Source organism: Vanacampus margaritifer, chromosome 6 (assembly GCF_051991255.1).
Source record: "Vanacampus margaritifer isolate UIUO_Vmar chromosome 6, RoL_Vmar_1.0, whole genome shotgun sequence".
Classification (NCBI taxonomy): Eukaryota; Metazoa; Chordata; class Actinopteri; order Syngnathiformes; family Syngnathidae; genus Vanacampus; species Vanacampus margaritifer.
Genome location: NC_135437.1, coordinates 12,243,559 through 12,260,952, shown reverse-complemented (window position 1 = coordinate 12,260,952; position 17,394 = coordinate 12,243,559). Strand labels below are relative to the sequence as shown.

General features: G+C 40.6%; 1 protein-coding gene across 8 annotated transcripts in view; it reads left to right on the top strand.

Annotated features, from left to right (window-relative positions):
* Positions 1–17,394, top strand: part of frmd4a (FERM domain containing 4A) — a 114,346-nt gene that overhangs the window by 86,180 nt on the left and 10,772 nt on the right. For 6 of the 8 annotated variants that reach the window (XM_077567699.1, XM_077567694.1, XM_077567698.1 and 3 more), the window contains exons 7-18: positions 131–153; positions 3,832–3,915; positions 3,999–4,064; positions 4,147–4,204; positions 4,391–4,477; positions 9,685–9,761; positions 12,819–12,960; positions 13,047–13,188; positions 14,785–14,796; positions 15,167–15,300; positions 15,374–15,496; positions 17,126–17,357. In XM_077567699.1, coding sequence (XP_077423825.1) covers positions 131–153; positions 3,832–3,915; positions 3,999–4,064; positions 4,147–4,204; positions 4,391–4,477; positions 9,685–9,761; positions 12,819–12,960; positions 13,047–13,188; positions 14,785–14,796; positions 15,167–15,300; positions 15,374–15,496; positions 17,126–17,357 — 1,180 coding nt within the window. The remainder of the gene's footprint in view (positions 1–130; positions 154–3,831; positions 3,916–3,998; positions 4,065–4,146; positions 4,205–4,390; positions 4,478–9,684; positions 9,762–12,818; positions 12,961–13,046; positions 13,189–14,784; positions 14,797–15,166; positions 15,301–15,373; positions 15,497–17,125; positions 17,358–17,394) is intronic. The other 2 variants (XM_077567696.1, XM_077567701.1) reach the window with 1 other exon arrangement.

Here is a 17,394-nt window from a genome sequence, read left to right as displayed (position 1 = left end):
TTGCGTCATCTCTCAAAGCCTTGAAAGACGGCGGTGTCATGTTCCTCCGCGATTGCAACCAATAACAAAGCAATGTTTCTGTGCACGCCAAATTCTCCCACACTCACAATCTCTCCTTATCATTTTGCAGGAGGGTAAAAGTGATTTCACCAGGTAAGACCTCTCACTGTTCTTGTTGCTGGCTTCTAACAGACTCACAGTGATGCACTTTGTTTTCATCCAACTTGTTTGACTCCACGCAAACCACCACAAGCACCGATGGAGTCATCAGCACGGCTCTTGGCATGTTAACGAGGCTCACCTATATCAAACACATATCTTAGTGTGGCTGTGTTTACTGGAACAAAATCACGTGCAGACACCCAAATTGCATGTAGATAAATCCGCACGTGCCACCACCAGGCATAGACAAGTCAACAATAATACTGTATGTATAAATAACACAAATTTGAAACCATTTTATCTTGGTTTCAAATTTGTTGATTTAAATGAGAGGTAACTTTTTTTTTTCCAGCATTACTTTAATGCCCAACATACAGTACCTCTAATGTAGCAAATTTAAACCATATTAAATTTCTAATGCTTTTGTTTTAATTAAGATTCATAGATTGTCTTTTTTAAGGTGTTAAATTGTGTCGTTTGAGTAGATATGGATGCATACAGTATGTTAGCAAAGCAGACTCCGAAGATATCAGATTCCGTGGGGGTGGGGGTTGTATTTGTACTGCCATGATGCATATTCCAAATTGTCACAGTGGAGGGTAAAAAAAAAAATGGAATTGTCAATTTAACCATGCACTGTAAATCTACCCTACTTACTACCGAAGAGAGAACATTTCACATAATTATATACAATACGGTACTGCATATGCGCATTAAAGAGGGTGGATGAGGTGACAGTTTTTTGGCAAGGCTATTTACCGCAAATACTCCTTGAATGGGTAGCTGTGAAGTTCACCAGCAAATGTAAAGATAGACATTATAGACAAAAGTATTGAGACACAGCCCTTAATCGCTAGTTTGACTTGTATGGCTCTGGTATGGAAGAATTTGACAGGCTTGATCTCAGCCCCACGAAACAAACTAGACGGTGAGCCTATGACCTCACTAATGTTCCACAGACACACTTGTCAAAAGGCATCCACATGATTGGAATCTGATCTGCAAACGGAAATGTCTCGTAAAGGAAAATAACATAACATTTAACACCCTTTCCTTTTGCCTGTATAGCGTACAGTATGTGCACAATGTTAGTCATGCCCAATGGCATTAAGACAACTGCCCCCCCGCTCCCCCCCCCCCCACCACCACCACCACCACATGTGATTCTTCGCATGTCCTTGTGTGTGACGTCGCCCTCCAAGTGTGTCATCCTTCATCACTTTTTGCCTCAGCAACAGTGACACTCTGCAGCAGCCTCCACGTCTGACCTCATTTCCTCCAGTCAAGCATCCTGCATGCCCGAGTCGGAATGTGACAAACTCCGGTGACATTCCTGCCCACTTCTCTCTCTCTCCCTCCCCCCAACACCCACATACGGTTCCGCCCTATAAGGTCTACACCCCCGCCTCCCCCCAATCCATATGCAACATTTCCCAGTAACTCTACCCCGCTGTTTCTCAGCCTCCAATACAGCCCATTCCCTCCCAGTGGAATCCTTGAAAGTAACACTGCTCAAGATACTGAAATTTCCTCTGTTACATACCATAAAACGTAAAAAAAATTAAAAGTTATAAAAGTTAGGTCGCCATTTGTTACGTGCTGTATCTGAATAAAAGCTTGAGAATGAGATATACACGCAAATACAATGGGGGTGGGGGCTGGCTGATATACACTTTAACCCCACTATCCTGTTTTCTCGATCTATCCTCTGTCCTTCTACTAATTTAAGTCAACTGGTTGAGGCAGGCGGTCGCCCCACAGAGCCTGGATTGAGGGAGTTTTTCCTTTACCTCTGTTGCCAAGTGCTTGATCATTTAGGTTTCATATCATTGCTGTCAGGCAGCCACCTCATATGTCCAAATATGGCCAATTTCATATTTTCTCACAAATTGAATGATGCAATTTGTCCGTTGCCACGTTGTCTTGTTATGTTTACATATTATTAACCAATTCGTAGAGTGAAAACATCTTAAGAACAAATCTGTTAACTCTGGGAAACTCTTCCTGACTTTGTGAGAGCATTATAGTTACCTCAAGGTTGAAAGTCTGCTTGAAATTTTTTAGATAATAAAGAGGGAAAATAGTAAGATCAGATATATTTAAATATACCTGTTTTGTTAAAAAAATTATAGATTAATTTCCGCCTATCAAACTGTTTGGTCAGCTCGATGCGAAGATTCTGCCTGACAGCAACAATATATAATTTAGTTAGATTAGATTAGAGCTCGATTTTTGACCCGCTCAATATGTAAAGTGCTTTAAGATTAGGGGTGTCAAACGTACGGCCCGTGGGCCGGATCAGGCCCGTCAAGGGGTTAAATCCTTCCCGTGGGATGATCTTGTAAAGTAAAAAAAAAAAGAGTATTGTCGGACCAATTAATCAGACGCCCAAAATCAAAACATATAAATTTGCAATTTCACAAGCAATCCTCAGATGAGCAATGCAACTTGTACGCAGAATTGCTCTGGATGTTGTTATTTTATATGCAATTTAAGTTAATTTGTTTAAAAAAAAACATAGACCAACATAAATCAAACATGAATACTGGTAACACAAACACATATGGCAATATTTAATGTCCTATAACTTCGTTAGCTGTGCAACACAATGCATTTAGTGAACAATATATATATATATGAAAAAAAGGTAGATGCAACATGCCCAGAAGTTCCGAAACTCCTATGGGCAATGTGTTGCCGTGTTCTATCTGTATTTGTGTTATTTTTTGGAACAGTATATTTACAGTGGCCTCCACATCTGTATATAACTGATGCCAATTGTGTTTAAGTTATAGACTATGGTTTTACCAGTCCAGCCCACTTGAGAAAAATTTTCCTCCATGTGTTCCCTGAGCTGATACAAGTTTGACACCTCTGCTTTAGATAATGTCTGTTGTCAATTTGTGCAATATGAATACTGTGTGAGTACTTTACAGATGACCACTACAGCTTTCAAAACAAATAATACAGTAGCAATCTGGTCGAACAGTTTAATTGAATGGAAAAATCACATAAAACCCAAGTGGTTTCCTTTCTCTAATCGTAAATATGTAATTCAATGCAGTTGTAAAAGCACGTAAGTTGATATTGAAGGTCTTTAGAAAAGGGCTTGGGGAAAAGCTGCATGATCCCAGAGCATAAAAGGTAACATATGAAGTACAAAAAAATTGCGTTGACACGTCGAAGAACCAGGCAGACTGTCACTGGGAACTCTCCCTAGCCTTCAACTAGTAGACGGTCGTGTGTTCCCAGGGCTTTCCTCAATCCTCTAGGGGCTTGGCAAATAGACTTTGGGATTACTGTGAGGTTTGCGTGACCTCCTGCCAATGGCAGTCTGAAAACGCCGTCCAAACCCAAGTCTGTTTGGCTCGGTGCCTCTTTTACGCTTTGTGTCTTTTCCCTCTTCCATCTTTTTTGCTTTTCAATATCTCTTTAATATGCTTCTTTATTGCTCTCTGTCTTCCTGTTACTTGACTCTTTCCTCTGTGTCTGCAGCACAGAGCATCCGCTGTTACTCTTTAATGTCTTCTTATTTGATTTAATGTCCTTCTTCCAGTGTAACATAATACAGTCCTCTCACTACAGTTCATTTGCGTCACTTCAAAGCTTTATGAACAAAAAAAGATGTCTTGACCAATTCCATGCCTTGTGGTCTCTCTCCCCTTCTAGTAACGACACAACCAGGTCTGACCTAAAGAAGCTCCCTGCCCTGCCCACCCAGGCCCTAAAGGAGCACCCGTCCCTGGCCTACTGGTGACAGTCAAATCTCCTCACGTACCTATTTTCTCAACTTTTTTTGGGGGGGAATTTTCAAAGATTGTCTTCTCCTTCCGTAGTGAGGAGCGGGTCATCGAGCACTACAAGAAGCTCAACGGGCAGTCCAGAGGACAAGCTATCGTAAAGTGAGTGTTTGCGTCACTTTAGCGCGATTAGCCTGTTTGACTACAAGTCTCACATGTGTTGTCTGTTTATTCATCCTCACAGCTACATGAGCATTGTGGAGTCCCTGCCCACATATGGAGTACATTACTATGCTGTAAAGGTACAGTTTTACTACCCTGCCTTATTTTTTTCACCATGTGTTGTTTTTCATTCTGGACTTTTAAGCAGGAAGTTTGGAGTCATAATGTCGCTTGAGACGATCTGGGCTTTTGGTTGTCTTATTTTCTCTTGCTGCCAAACCATCCATACACACTCAGGTGATGTTTTAATTGTTGTTTTGTCACAGGATAAGCAGGGGATTCCATGGTGGCTGGGGCTGAGCTACAAGGGCATATTTCAGTATGACCATCAGGACAAAGTCAAGCCCAGAAAGGTGAGATGACCTTCAAAAACATTCCTGCTATCCCCAGTCAAGTCTAATACCAAATACAGTGGGATCTTGACTCAAGAGTGGTTGAATTCACTTTTAAGGTACTGCAATGTGGGCAAGAGAGTCACAGCCGCCAATGGATTTTCAGCTGGTTATTGGATGAGGCAAACATACAATGAGAACACTTGCAAGGAGTGGATGCTCTCTCTGAAATAATCAGCCTACCCAACTTACAATTCATCAAGGAATAAGAGGCAATTTACCAATTAAAAGAATTGTTTTTAAATAATGATTATCCTGAAATAACTTAGAATAATCAGTACACTACAAAATGCAGTTTTTGCTTAGAAGCAAAATAAAGGCATAATTTTGGCGAGAGAAAGAGAGAGAAAAAATTTTCCCAAAACACTTACCGAAAATTGACCAAAAACGGTGGTATAAACTGTACCATGGATTACATGTACCGTCTCACCTCTAGTTATTTATAGAGTCCGACTTAAATAACAGTGAATCAGTAGACTGAATTTTACGGAGAGCACCAGGCATCTATTAGCGGTAAACTGTTTTTATCGTCAAAAAAATAATTCCACTTTTGGCCACTTTTAAAGTTGTCTCGCAGCCTTCCCGTGTGAGTTATTGGTCACGACTCATTTTTTCCCCGTCAGTGAGTCAGCTCATTATGTTAGAGAAGAACAGTGACAGTGCTTCCCATTACTTTTGTCTGGAGATGTTTAGCATCCTGGGCTCTCTGCTCCCTCTCTCTTACTCTCCCTCCACCCAATCAGTGGTGTCATGCAGTTTTGTATGTAAAAGTCTTCTTGCCCCCCCACCGTGTTTAAGACCTTGCTCGCTGGCGGTTTGCCTCCTCTCACAGGGTGTTAATGGGTTTAACACCATCCCTGCACAGTGCACAGTGAACGGCCACCAACACAATCTGAAGCACACAAAAAGAAACACACGCACACATGCTAACAAATTCACACACACTCACAGGAAGTGAACTGAGCTATGAACTCGCCATCCTGACAAATACATCCCGTCTGCTGAAGCTTTCCTGTTTGTCAAATGATTTGTCTGTATGTTTGAGTAAAAGAAGTCGTCAAGCTAAATGGTGATAAGGTTACAGTTTTAGGAAGCAAAATTAGCTTTTTAAAGTCATTTATGTTATGTAAAATTATACTAACCACGTTAAATTGTTGTGTGGCTTTGAACATATTGTTTATTACTTCTGGACAGAATGAATGAGTGCAGATTGTAGCATTTTCTTAGTAAAATGTCAAAAGGAAGCAACAAGAAGGGTTATGCAGAAACCTTATGGAACATTCCTACACTACTTGACTGATCAAGAATTACAATTACCATAGCAACAGTCACTCTGAAGCTGACATGTCTAATATCAGAACTGACCACCCCAACCACCACGTTATACACAAAACTTCCATCATACACATTGGCACTATCCAATGAAAAGCATCTTCAGTAGGAAGTAATGCAAATGAAATATATCAATTCAAGGATCAGTCTATCTTCACTTAAAGCGTTTTTAACTGTAGGGGCAATGTTTTAAGTCACACTTAAACATCCTCAGCCGTCAGAAATGTATAAAAACAGTGTCATATAAAAGCTGTGTTAACATTAACTCTCAGAACACATAGCAGCTAAATCAAGAGAAAACACAGGGTTCTAATTTCAGGCCCAGCGTAACTCAAGGGTAAAGTGCGATATACCAGGCTGTGATTTTGCTCATGGATGAAGTTTTCTTTCAATTTGCATTGTTTGCTGGCAATAAGCTAATTAGACTTTATTAAGGCAAGTGAGTTAAGTTCATTATCACCATACAGCACCTGTATCTCAAATTTGTACTTGGGAGAAAAAAAAAACTGACAAAAAAACCTCGGAAGTCAAGTCACTCATTTCTAGCCACCACTATAACAGAAGACGCTGCTGTCTGAACTTGAGCTAACCTCAGCCATAAAATTACTGACACTTTGGTTGTTTATTTAATGTCACATTCAAACAAAAATATTGTAGCTCCGTGCTTTTCTTTACTGATACAATATAAAGGCTGCATTTATGGAACATCTCAAGACATGACAAAATTCCATTGAACACAGTTTTTGTTGGTGAAATCAGGCTGTGAAGTCTTTAGCAGGAAGATATACACTTCACTAAAAGGGAGGAAGAAAAAATATTCAGTCAGGCGTAGCGGCTCCAGTAATCACTGACTCACGCTGTCATCGCTTGCTTGCCACAGAAAGTCTGATTCAAATGGCAAATACACAACACTTAATTGTGGAGCGACTTTACTATCTTTTTTCCCACAGTTAACATAATTACCGTGTGAAATGATCATCCGTAAATTACTAAGTGACTATACCGTTTAATAGGCATTTAGCAGCTTTTATATTACTTTTTATGGTTACTTTATAAGACCCTGTTGCTATTTGGGGATCTGGAAGTACCTCAGCTTACCGCAGACCACACATGCACACACACACACACCTGAAGCTCACAACATGGGAGGTTCTACTACTATTAGACAGACAGGTCGGTCGAGTAGCTGACTTTGTGCATATCATATGATTTCATTTTTGAGCTTACACACCCACCCATTTGCTGGAGCGCAGAAACATATCCAGACATCCAGCCGGTTCCCATTAGTTTTTCCAGATATGTCATCCCTCCAAAATGGCACAGTCCCATACAAACAACAGGAAAGAGTGTATGGGCTTTGCCTTGACGACGGCTGGATACATCAGAACCCCACCCACATGGACGTAACGTTGCGGTCCAGCTGTAGAAAAGAATAATACCCTAGGCCAGGCTATTTAAAAACTATTCTTCTCCAGTGCACCAAAGAAAGGCCTTTACTCTCTATCAGATCTGACCTTTATTATGTGACATAGTCAGGATAAGAGCACCCGATTGTTAAAGAATATCTACCAGCTTGCCATATGCATGTGAATGTTTGTGTAGTGATGTGTGTATTTTCGTGTCTTGGATTTAGGATTTATAGCATACATGTGCATGAATCCCAGGCTTTGCACGACATTGACTTTGGCGGACTTTTTTTTTTCTTCTTAAGAGACGGCATATGTCAGCATGAAAGTGCAAACATGTCGTGTCTGAACACAATTAGAAATGTCTCTTATCGCCATTATTCTGGCCAACACATACAGTACCCCACTATCTGCCCCCAGCTGCTATATTTAGCACCATGCTACATTAACGCCTCACGCTCCATTGCGCAAGAAGTCTGATAAGAGAGCACACTTTCCTTTTCCAAGACTTGAGATGAAACTTATGAACATTTTGCAGTTTTTAATGTCACGATTTTCGTGACCAAAATGATCACAGTTGTTGTTTTTTGTAAAACGTACCTCAGTAAATTTTATTTATATAGCACTTGTCACAGGGAGGACTCACAAAATGAAAAAAAAAAGAAGTCTAAAATAAAGGTCGCGTGGCACGATGGAGGAGCATTTAGTCCATCTGCCTTATAGTACTGATGTTCGCGGTTCGAATCTGGGCTCCACCTTCTCGTGTGGAGTTTGTGTGTTTACTCCGGCTTACTCCCACATTCCACAAACATACATGTTTGTTTCATTGACGACTTGGGTACCGGTAGATAGAATATTGACTGATATTGGTTTAAAATAAAAACAACACACTGCGCCAAAGTTATCGAGCAAATAATTTATAGGCAAATCTATTAACTCTGTTTGACACTTACACTGTCTTAGAAGAGGCATATAACTCCACTTCTTCTTGACTCTGTGGAAGACATTATGTCTCCTCAAGATTTAAAGTTTGTATTATTTTTCTTAAGAAAAAAATTAATAATAATAATTAAGTAATGTACATTTGTGTAGGTCTGTTTTGTTAAAAATTGATAGCTTGTAAATAATGATTGTAATACAAGGAAGCCCATCAGCCACAAGGCCAAGTTTAATATAATGTAACCACATTTACTAGCTTTTGTTAAGTAACCGCTAAAGTATTATTTTTCTCTTGCCTGGGCCTCGGCATGAGTGCAGACTTTGATGGCCATGTTTGGTGGCGGCCACGTCCTTTCTAACCAGTGACAGCAAAATTAAAATTTGCATTTTTTTAAACAAGCAAATTAAACTAGCAGTTGAACATGATTATACGGTTGTGTTGTGTTGATGCTGGTGCGCAACAGTATATGATTGTAAAATATATTACCAACTTTAACAAGCTAGCCTTTGGTAACTCAAGAAGAATGATGTCTTTTTTGATTTCCTGGAAAGAAGCGGCTTTGGAGATGCATCATGCAAGGATTCAACCCAACAGCAACAATAAAATGGTAATAGAGTACTGTACTAACTATTTAGAAATGTTATACTGAAGTGGTTTATCGGTTAGCATTTTGAATCCAAGACATCCACTAGCGTACTTACTGTATACAGTACATCATGCATACATTAGACTATGTTTATGTCATTCTTGTCTCTGTGTTTTCTCCATTTCCTGTCCATCCATCTGTCCATTGTTTTCCCAGGCTGTTAAAATTCTTGGACCGACTTCTTCTCTTTTCCTGCCCCGTCCTCGCTACACTGGATCTTATAGTCTGTTTACTATTTTTCTTTATTCTCACTTTCGTATCCTCACTTTCTTCCAAAGTATTTTGTTGGGTGTGCATTTGCTCGCGTCGGGGCAACTCGGCCCTCTCTCACTCTTAACGAGAACCAGACTCAGACAGCGTGTGTTTATGTGTGCACTGAGCTCTGATCAAACAAAGCAAGGGCACTTCAATTGTAGAGAGGAAGGAGGGGGGAGGTGGGGGTGGGGGGCACAGAATGCTTCATCACTCCTCCCCTGGACCCTTTCACACACACACACACTCTCCTCCCCGACCGCAGGGCAGGAAGCACAGTCCCTGTGGGATGGAGGAGGGGTCAGGAGCCCTAAAAGCCTCCCCCCCTCACCTCCCTCCAAGTCAAGTTACAGGAGAAGAGGAAACTTTACACACTTTCACTCACACACACGCCTACAAATGGTGAAGCAAGTCATGGAGGATGTAACAGCGCACATGCGGAGGAATACGTCTTTTGGCTATCGTATGTAGCGTGCGTTAATCAGGCGCTGTGGGAATTTTTCTTCTCTTCGTGGTGTTAACGGAGAAAAGGATTTCCTTCAAAGCTTCGTGGACTCATTGTCGGGCCGTGTTTTGTGTCTTCGAACCTCAGGTGTTCCAATGGCGTCAGCTGGAGAACCTCTACTTCCGAGAGAAGAAGTTCTCCGTGGAAGTTCATGACCCCAGGAGGTAAATCTATACAACAGACCGATCGTTGGAATGAGAAGGCTGACTGATTCTATACTTGTATGGTCAAGGTGGATACTTGACTCGTATTTAAAACAAATTAACGCCTGGGCGTTATTTTATTTTGAAATGGCTTGGTCAGAACCAACAAAAAGCCCAAAAATGGTCAAATAACGCCCAGGGGTTAATTAGTTCATTGTTATTAAGTAACACAAATAATTGAATGTTGCTGCAGTTCAATTCTTATCTCGTATATTGTTTTGATTTGAGTGTTTCTCCAACTTTATTGTTCCCTTAAAACACACACACCGTCCAATTTTCAGCTATTAGTCTACACAGGAACATGCAACTTAATGCCGATTAATAAGCGGCACTTTGGCATAAAAGAAGAATAAAGTGTTGCCCGCATATAAACGTCAACAGTGTTTTACATATGTTTTTGTTTTTACATTTATTTTAGAGCGCTTTGACTAACTGACTGACAATATAAGCAGCAAACCAACCCAAAGAAAGAGTACACTCTCCTTTCACGAGAAAAATGTTTAGTGTCTAGCATTTTCATTCTTTAATAATCAGCAGTAAAACATGGGTTGGTTCCACCAAAAACAATGGTGTATGACCAAACGGTGGCAAAAACAAAACAGAAAAGGGATTTTGGTACTAGTTTTTGCATTTGTAACACCATCAACTATAAAACAAACAAAAAGAATAAAGAGAAAAGGCTTTTTAAGTACATTTATTTACAGATGTAAAACTATGAAATGCGCAGTGAGCGACGCTGACTCGCCACATGGCTTGAGTTTAACATCAGTGGCGTTCTTACATAGCGGTCATCATTCACTCCCTGAGTCAGGTCTTCTCACAATCGTGACAAACTTCCTAGTAACTACCATGACACATACTCCTTTTATACCATTGTATATACATTCTCTGAGTATGAGGCATTTCTCTCCATTGCGATCAACGGGAAAATGCAAAATTTCCCTCCCGGTCTTCATCTTCTACTCAAATCCAAACTGATGCCACACTGCCATCTACATGGATCTGTTCGCCATTACAGCGCTTTAAAAATGTTTTATTTAGAGACATACTGGGCGAGACCCTCCTCCACACCTACTCATTGCAAAAAGTATTTGGTACTTGACATATATAATCACTGATGGCAGTGAACAGTTGGATTCCAGTTGGCGAATATAAACGTCAACTGCATTCATTGACTTTTAATGTAGTGCTAAAAAACATAGATGAATGTTTAATGTGATACTCTAACTTTTTTAAAGCCCAGCATGACCCAATGCAGAAAATACATATGGAACGATCAGATGAATAGACAGTACAGTTATGTACTCTTTTGTGCACGTTCTATCATGCTGTAATTCTTTTCCTAAAATAATATCCTAAAGGCGGCTCAAAAAAAAAAATTTCTTACACGCAAATACACACGTCAAAAAGTCTTGACAAGGGAACCCCACGAAGGACTTCACATCTGTGTGAGCGGGCCGCTTTGTTGCCAGAGTGACCCGGCCTGTATTTATTTAACATGGCTCCATATGTGCGGTGTTGCGGGGGGGAGGAAAAACAGTCGGGGACGGGGTGAAATGGCGAGCAGCGGTGTTTTCTTTGAGAGGAGCTGTCATTAGGGTGAGCTGGCCGTGAGTGTGTGTTTAAATAAGGATGAGCAAACACGCCAGCGTCGTGTGTGGCAAATCCGCGTCTCCTCTTCTCGCAAGCATCGGAGAAGCCTTTTATTGCTGGTAAAGTGGCGCTCTAATAGTTATGCAGTGTTCGCATGCTATACCACAGTTCTCTTGCATCGCAGATCTTTTTGTGGAATGTCTCTACTTGCCGGTGGTTCTCAATTTTTTTATGCCAAGTACCACCATCATGATCAACATTTGAATACAGCAGCATAAAGACCAAAATGTGCATCAGAAATATGACAGAGGTTTTATTCCTAAAAAGTGTATTTAATATTTTTGTAATGCACTGTAATATTATGTCACAATTACAGTTACAGTTTCAATGTTAATATTATACTAAACTGCTATACTGTACAAATAATCATTAAATTAAAATGAGACTTTTACATAATCAAAAATTTTCGGCCGATTAGCGATCAAGTTTGAAAAAAATCGATAAATGATCACCGATTCGATCAGAAGATGTATCAAACTTTACTCTTAAGTCGATTAAGAGCCACCATTTGCGGTGGATAGGGACTGGCCTGGCACACGAATAGCGAAAACCCCCAGTATGATTGACGTCAATTGAAATGCATGGAGAGAGGGGGAAAAAATCCTTTAAAAAATGCTGGTAAACATGTAGTATAGTATGTAATGTCTCATTTTGTGGAGCCCATCAATGATGTGATGTCATTGATCAATCAGGAAAATTAAGATATTACAACCAATCTTTGATTTTGCATATAACGCCAAATATCGTCTGACCCCTATCCAGCCAATCAGATCGGTGTAAAGTCCAATTAAAATGTATTGTATACAAGTTCTAAAAATTGTACATCAATAAACATTTTAAAACAAACAGTTCTTAAATATTTAATGCAAATGTATTGACGTTAATAGAACTGAACTCTACTTACAGTGATTATTTCACGAACAACCCGTGTGAGCCAGCATACCACAAGTTAAGAGTCACTGTACTATATTACAAAATCTGTGAGGTGCTTTTGCAATTTTTTTTCTATGGGTTTTTACAGTTTAGTCACTTCCTGTAATGCCCTCCAATGTGGGAAAGGAGAGCCATACTCACCATTTATTGAACACATAAGGCGCATAACTAACATGGACACTACAATACATACAGTATTTTCCATACATTTGTGTTTCATTCTTTGTGTTGGAAAAAGTTTAAAGTGTGTATGATGTGTAGATAAAAAATTATTATTTTTTTATTTTTTATTTTTTATGTTTATATGGTCTCTACAGTATATTGCAGATTGTCACAATTGCAGCTACTTCTGGAACGTATTCCTGCGATGATCTTTGTAGTCATTTTTTTGCATTCAGTGTGTATAAAGGGGCCTGGTGTCCGCTTCTACTGTAGGGCGTCGGTGACTCGCAGGACGTTTGGCCACAGTGGCATCGCAGTGCACACCTGGTATGCCTGCCCGGCCCTCATCAAGTCCATCTGGGCCATGGCCATAAGCCAACACCAGTTCTATTTGGACCGCAAGCAGAGCAAGGTCAGCAATTTTCTCCTCACCCTCAAACTATTACAGCACAGACTCGACCAGACATGATGGTTGAACTTGCACGTGTGTGTGTCCAGTCTAAGATCCACGCTGCACGCAGTCTGAGCGAGATTGCCATCGACCTCACCGAAACGGGAACGCTGAAAACGTCCAAGCTGGCCAACATGGGCAGCAAAGGCAAGATTATCAGCGGGAGCAGTGGCAGTCTGCTTTCATCAGGTTAGTACATACTTCCAAACTCCAAATGTATGTGTGTGTTGTGGGGACGTGCCGTGGTGGGGTGTAAAAGTGACAGATTGATAGGCAGGAGTATTCTTATGTGGCGCTATTGGAACTGGCCGTTGGTTGACAGCTGCATGGACTGAAACAGCTGCCTCCAGAGAGAGACGCCATAGATTGTGCACCTCATGTTCTCTTAACACACGCGCAAACTTTTGTTCTCAAGGGGCCGCGTTTGATGTTTGAATTGGACAAGTGGGCCAGTTTACTTGAACAAGTGGCTTTTAAAAAAAATTTGCCATTTGTTACCAGACTGCACACAGAGACGGACAATTTTTTTAATTTGAAACGTTTCTAGCGGAGCATATACGTACCGCACAAACCCCCACTCCCTCCTGGGCAATATTATGTAGAACTGTACATTTGTGAGTAACTTCATGCTTTCAAGTAAAATCTGTACCAGAATTGCAAATTGCGCTCATTTAAAAAAGTTAAGCAATGGTCGTTGTAGTGTATTTTCCTTGAATTCTGATTTCAAAACTAGTTATCTATTAATGTGATGTTTAGATGTAATAATATGATGAGGCGATTATACATTTATACGTTTTCAGAGTCATAACGGCCCCATTGGCTAAACTGTTAACTACAATGTAGCTTGTGACTTTAACATGTTTGACACCGATCAATGCAAACAAATAATTTGTGTGGCGCGCACACACTTGTCCTCCGGGGTCCCCTCCCTGCTCTAAATTTAGTGTTTATGGGAATGTGAAGTTCATCAGGTCAAACTTCAGCTTTTCAATGGCATTTTCAAACAATGCATACGTGCTGAACGAGTGGTGTATTGTGTGATGCGATAATCAGCATGAGACAGAGAGACTGTCTCCCGCCTCTTCCTCTTCAGTTTGATATTCAACTCAATTTTGTACAGATGACCTCATCTGTTTATAGGCCCCGTCCTCTTGGCCATCGCGTGTCATTTCTGTCTTCTCGGTGCCCATCTTTCCACGGACTTGTGCCTCCTTCGCTCGGCAAGCGTCGTTGTTCTATTCGAGAAAAAGCACACAAACTTTGCATTATCTTAACTCTTAACCAAGCAATCTCCCATTTTGCTGCTCTCAATATCTTCAACAATTCTTTAATCTAGAAACATTATACACATATGCATATTATTAATTACTACTATATACACTGTACACTGTATTGTATTGTTTTTTTAATATATATTTGAAAATCTTATTTTAGATTTTATTTTCTTTGGATTAGATGTGAATGTGTTTTAAGCCCGCTTCTCTGCCACTCTTTATTTTAGTATGCTCTTTGTTGCTTGTGCATGTACTGTATTATTGATATGCCATCCGAGCTATCATTTTATCTATAATCTAAAGCTGAAGAAGTCACTCCAATAAATAGAGCAGAACTTCTGCTTTGGAGCAACAACAGTAACATAAGCCTCCTCAATGCTATGTTCCACTTTGTTTTAATATTGCAAACCAAAGTTGGTGATCCACATTGTGTCTTTTGAAGTCAATGTGACAGTAGCCAACAATCCAACCTTGAGTGAATTAAAGGCATGTGTTTTTCTTTCTGCCACAGCTTTCTCAGCGGGTGAGTCTTGCGTTGTTTCTGTCTTTTCCCAAGGAGAGGGCGGCAGTGCGTGTGCATGTGTGCGTGCGAGCAGTTTGTCTTAAACTTAAAGGCGTGTTACAAACAAGGCTGGCACCATCTCGGACCCCCCTGAGACTGTGCGTCACTGACTTTGTCCTCTGCGCTGCCCCCCGCCCCCCCTCTTTTCCTTGAAACAAACAGCTTCCTTATCGACATGTTCCACTCACTTCCCTGTAAACATCCTGGCGGGCCTGTACAGGTGCATGGGCAATCTCTCCTTCTTTCTCCTGGGCAGCCCAAGACCGCCACAACTGGAAACAGCAGCATACCAGCACGCTCCTGACACGTAACCGTTCCGATTGTTTTGCAGGATCTCAGGAATCAGACAGCTCCCAAACAGCCAAGAAGGACATGCTGGCTGCACTGAGGGCCCGCCAGGAAGCTCTGGAAGAGACGCTAAGGAAGAGGCTTGAGGAGCTCAAGAACATCTGCATCAGAGAGGCTGTATGCCCCCCCAAAAAAATTCTCTACTCTTCTAAATTTTCATTTGTAGCCTCATTTTACTTTTAATTTTCAGGAGCTGACAGGGAAACTTCCCAAGGAATACCCTCTCGATCCAGGCGAGGAAGCTCCCACAGTGAGGCGAAAAATAGGCACTGCCTTCAAACTGGATGAGCAGAAGATTCTTCCTAAGGGGGAGGTAAATGTTTTTTGCAACTTAACCCTGGAGAACCCACGGGGTCAAATTTGGCCCCTATAAATTCTGCTACTCAAATAACAAAGACCTTTTTTTCTTTTTTTTTCAAATTTAACTTCAAAAGTCCAGAGTGCCACTTCTGACCCCTGCATGGGGCCATCTAGTGGATGAATATTGCACTTACATGAGCCAAAGTGGTGGTGACAAGATGGCTAAAATGCAACAAATAAAACAAAAAAATTGTATTGTTCAATGTACCTGTGTATTTGATTGATTATTTTCTTAAATTCTAAATAGTTTACTGACAGTTTTTGTTATTCAGATTTTTCGAAATGATACCCATAAATCCCAAAGGGTCAAATTTCACCCTAATCCTAAATTAGGGAATGAATTGAAAAAAACATTGAAAAAACATATATTTTGGTGTTCATTGAACTTATAGCAGTCATTAAATGTATAATTCATAATTTTCCAAAGAAGAAAAGGGTTCTTGGGTTCTCCAGGGTTAAAACACACCTCAAGTCTGTGACATGGTTTTATCAAGTACATCACCCATCAAAATAAAAGCACATTTCACGTTTTTTGACCTCATAAAGAGACTGAGGCCCGCCCTGCCCCTCTATTGCGGGGTCAACGCGTTCTTTGTTGAGCAAGTTTAAAAATTACATTGTTGAAGCTTTCATTTTAAAGTCATGTTATCTAGAATGCACCAAAACATGATGGCCCCTGTGCCACATCTGTCGTTATGTTCCTTGGTTGAAAAAAAATATTCCAAAGCTCTGCAGTACTTCTAAAAATAGTTCCCTTCACAGGAAGAGTTGGTGGTCGCATGCCTGCTGGTGGATAGAATGTGCGTGGGTTTATATTTTTTCATGGCAGAAGTTGTTGGCTTTGAAAAGTTTCCAGGACTCTTTTTTTTAAGTCATATATCACAAATGTGCCTGTTCACTAGTGGCCACTCATTCACACACATAAATCTACAATAGCATTGTGTGTTAGTAATAGAGATTCCTCAGAACTGAGGTATGATGTCGACCCAAGTGAATACATCCCAATGATAGACACACACGGCCATTCAATGTCTATATGCAGTATGCAATATATAGATAGTAACACACATTCATCTCTATGAATTAGAATATAGTCAATAGAAAAGTTCATATCAGTTCAGTCCAATGCTAAAAAAAAAAGAGGCAAATTTATAAGTGTTGGTTTTTTTTTCTATTTTTATTTACATACTGTGATTGCCTACCCCTTTTTGCAGTACAGTACTTTTGATACTTAATATAACTTGAAGTAGGATTGAGATGTTTGACTTGGTGATCCCTGTTTGACAAATCCCAGCAGAAGTGTGGAGAAAGACAGCCTTGTTATGGACACCAGCTTGTTTTTATTGGAGCGCCTAGTGTTTCTATAGAGAGGATTCAGCAGTGAGAAAATCTGCTGTGGCCGAGATAAATTATTTTTGCACCGCACTTTCTCTGGCAGCCTGCGTTATGCATAGAATATGGCAGAATTACAGCGTCTGCAAACTAAGCCTGTTGTTGTTTCTGGATCACGACTATGTAACTTAACGTCACTCGCTGGTGTCGTCCATGTTGGCTTCATATCCTTGCAATGTGCTCGTCCCAGGAAGAGGAGCTAGAACGGCTGGAGCGAGAGTTCGCCATTCAATCGCAGATTACTGAGGCAGCCCGGCGCCTGGCCAGCGACCCGCACGTGAGCAGCAAAAAGCTGAAGAAGCAGAGGAAGACGTCTTATCTCAACGCACTCAAGAAGTTACAGGAGATTGAGAACTCCATCAATGAATACCGGGTTCGCTCTGGAAAGAAGCCCACACAGAGGGCATCGCTTATAATTGAAGGTACCAGCACTCTTGACACCGACAGTATTTTCTTATG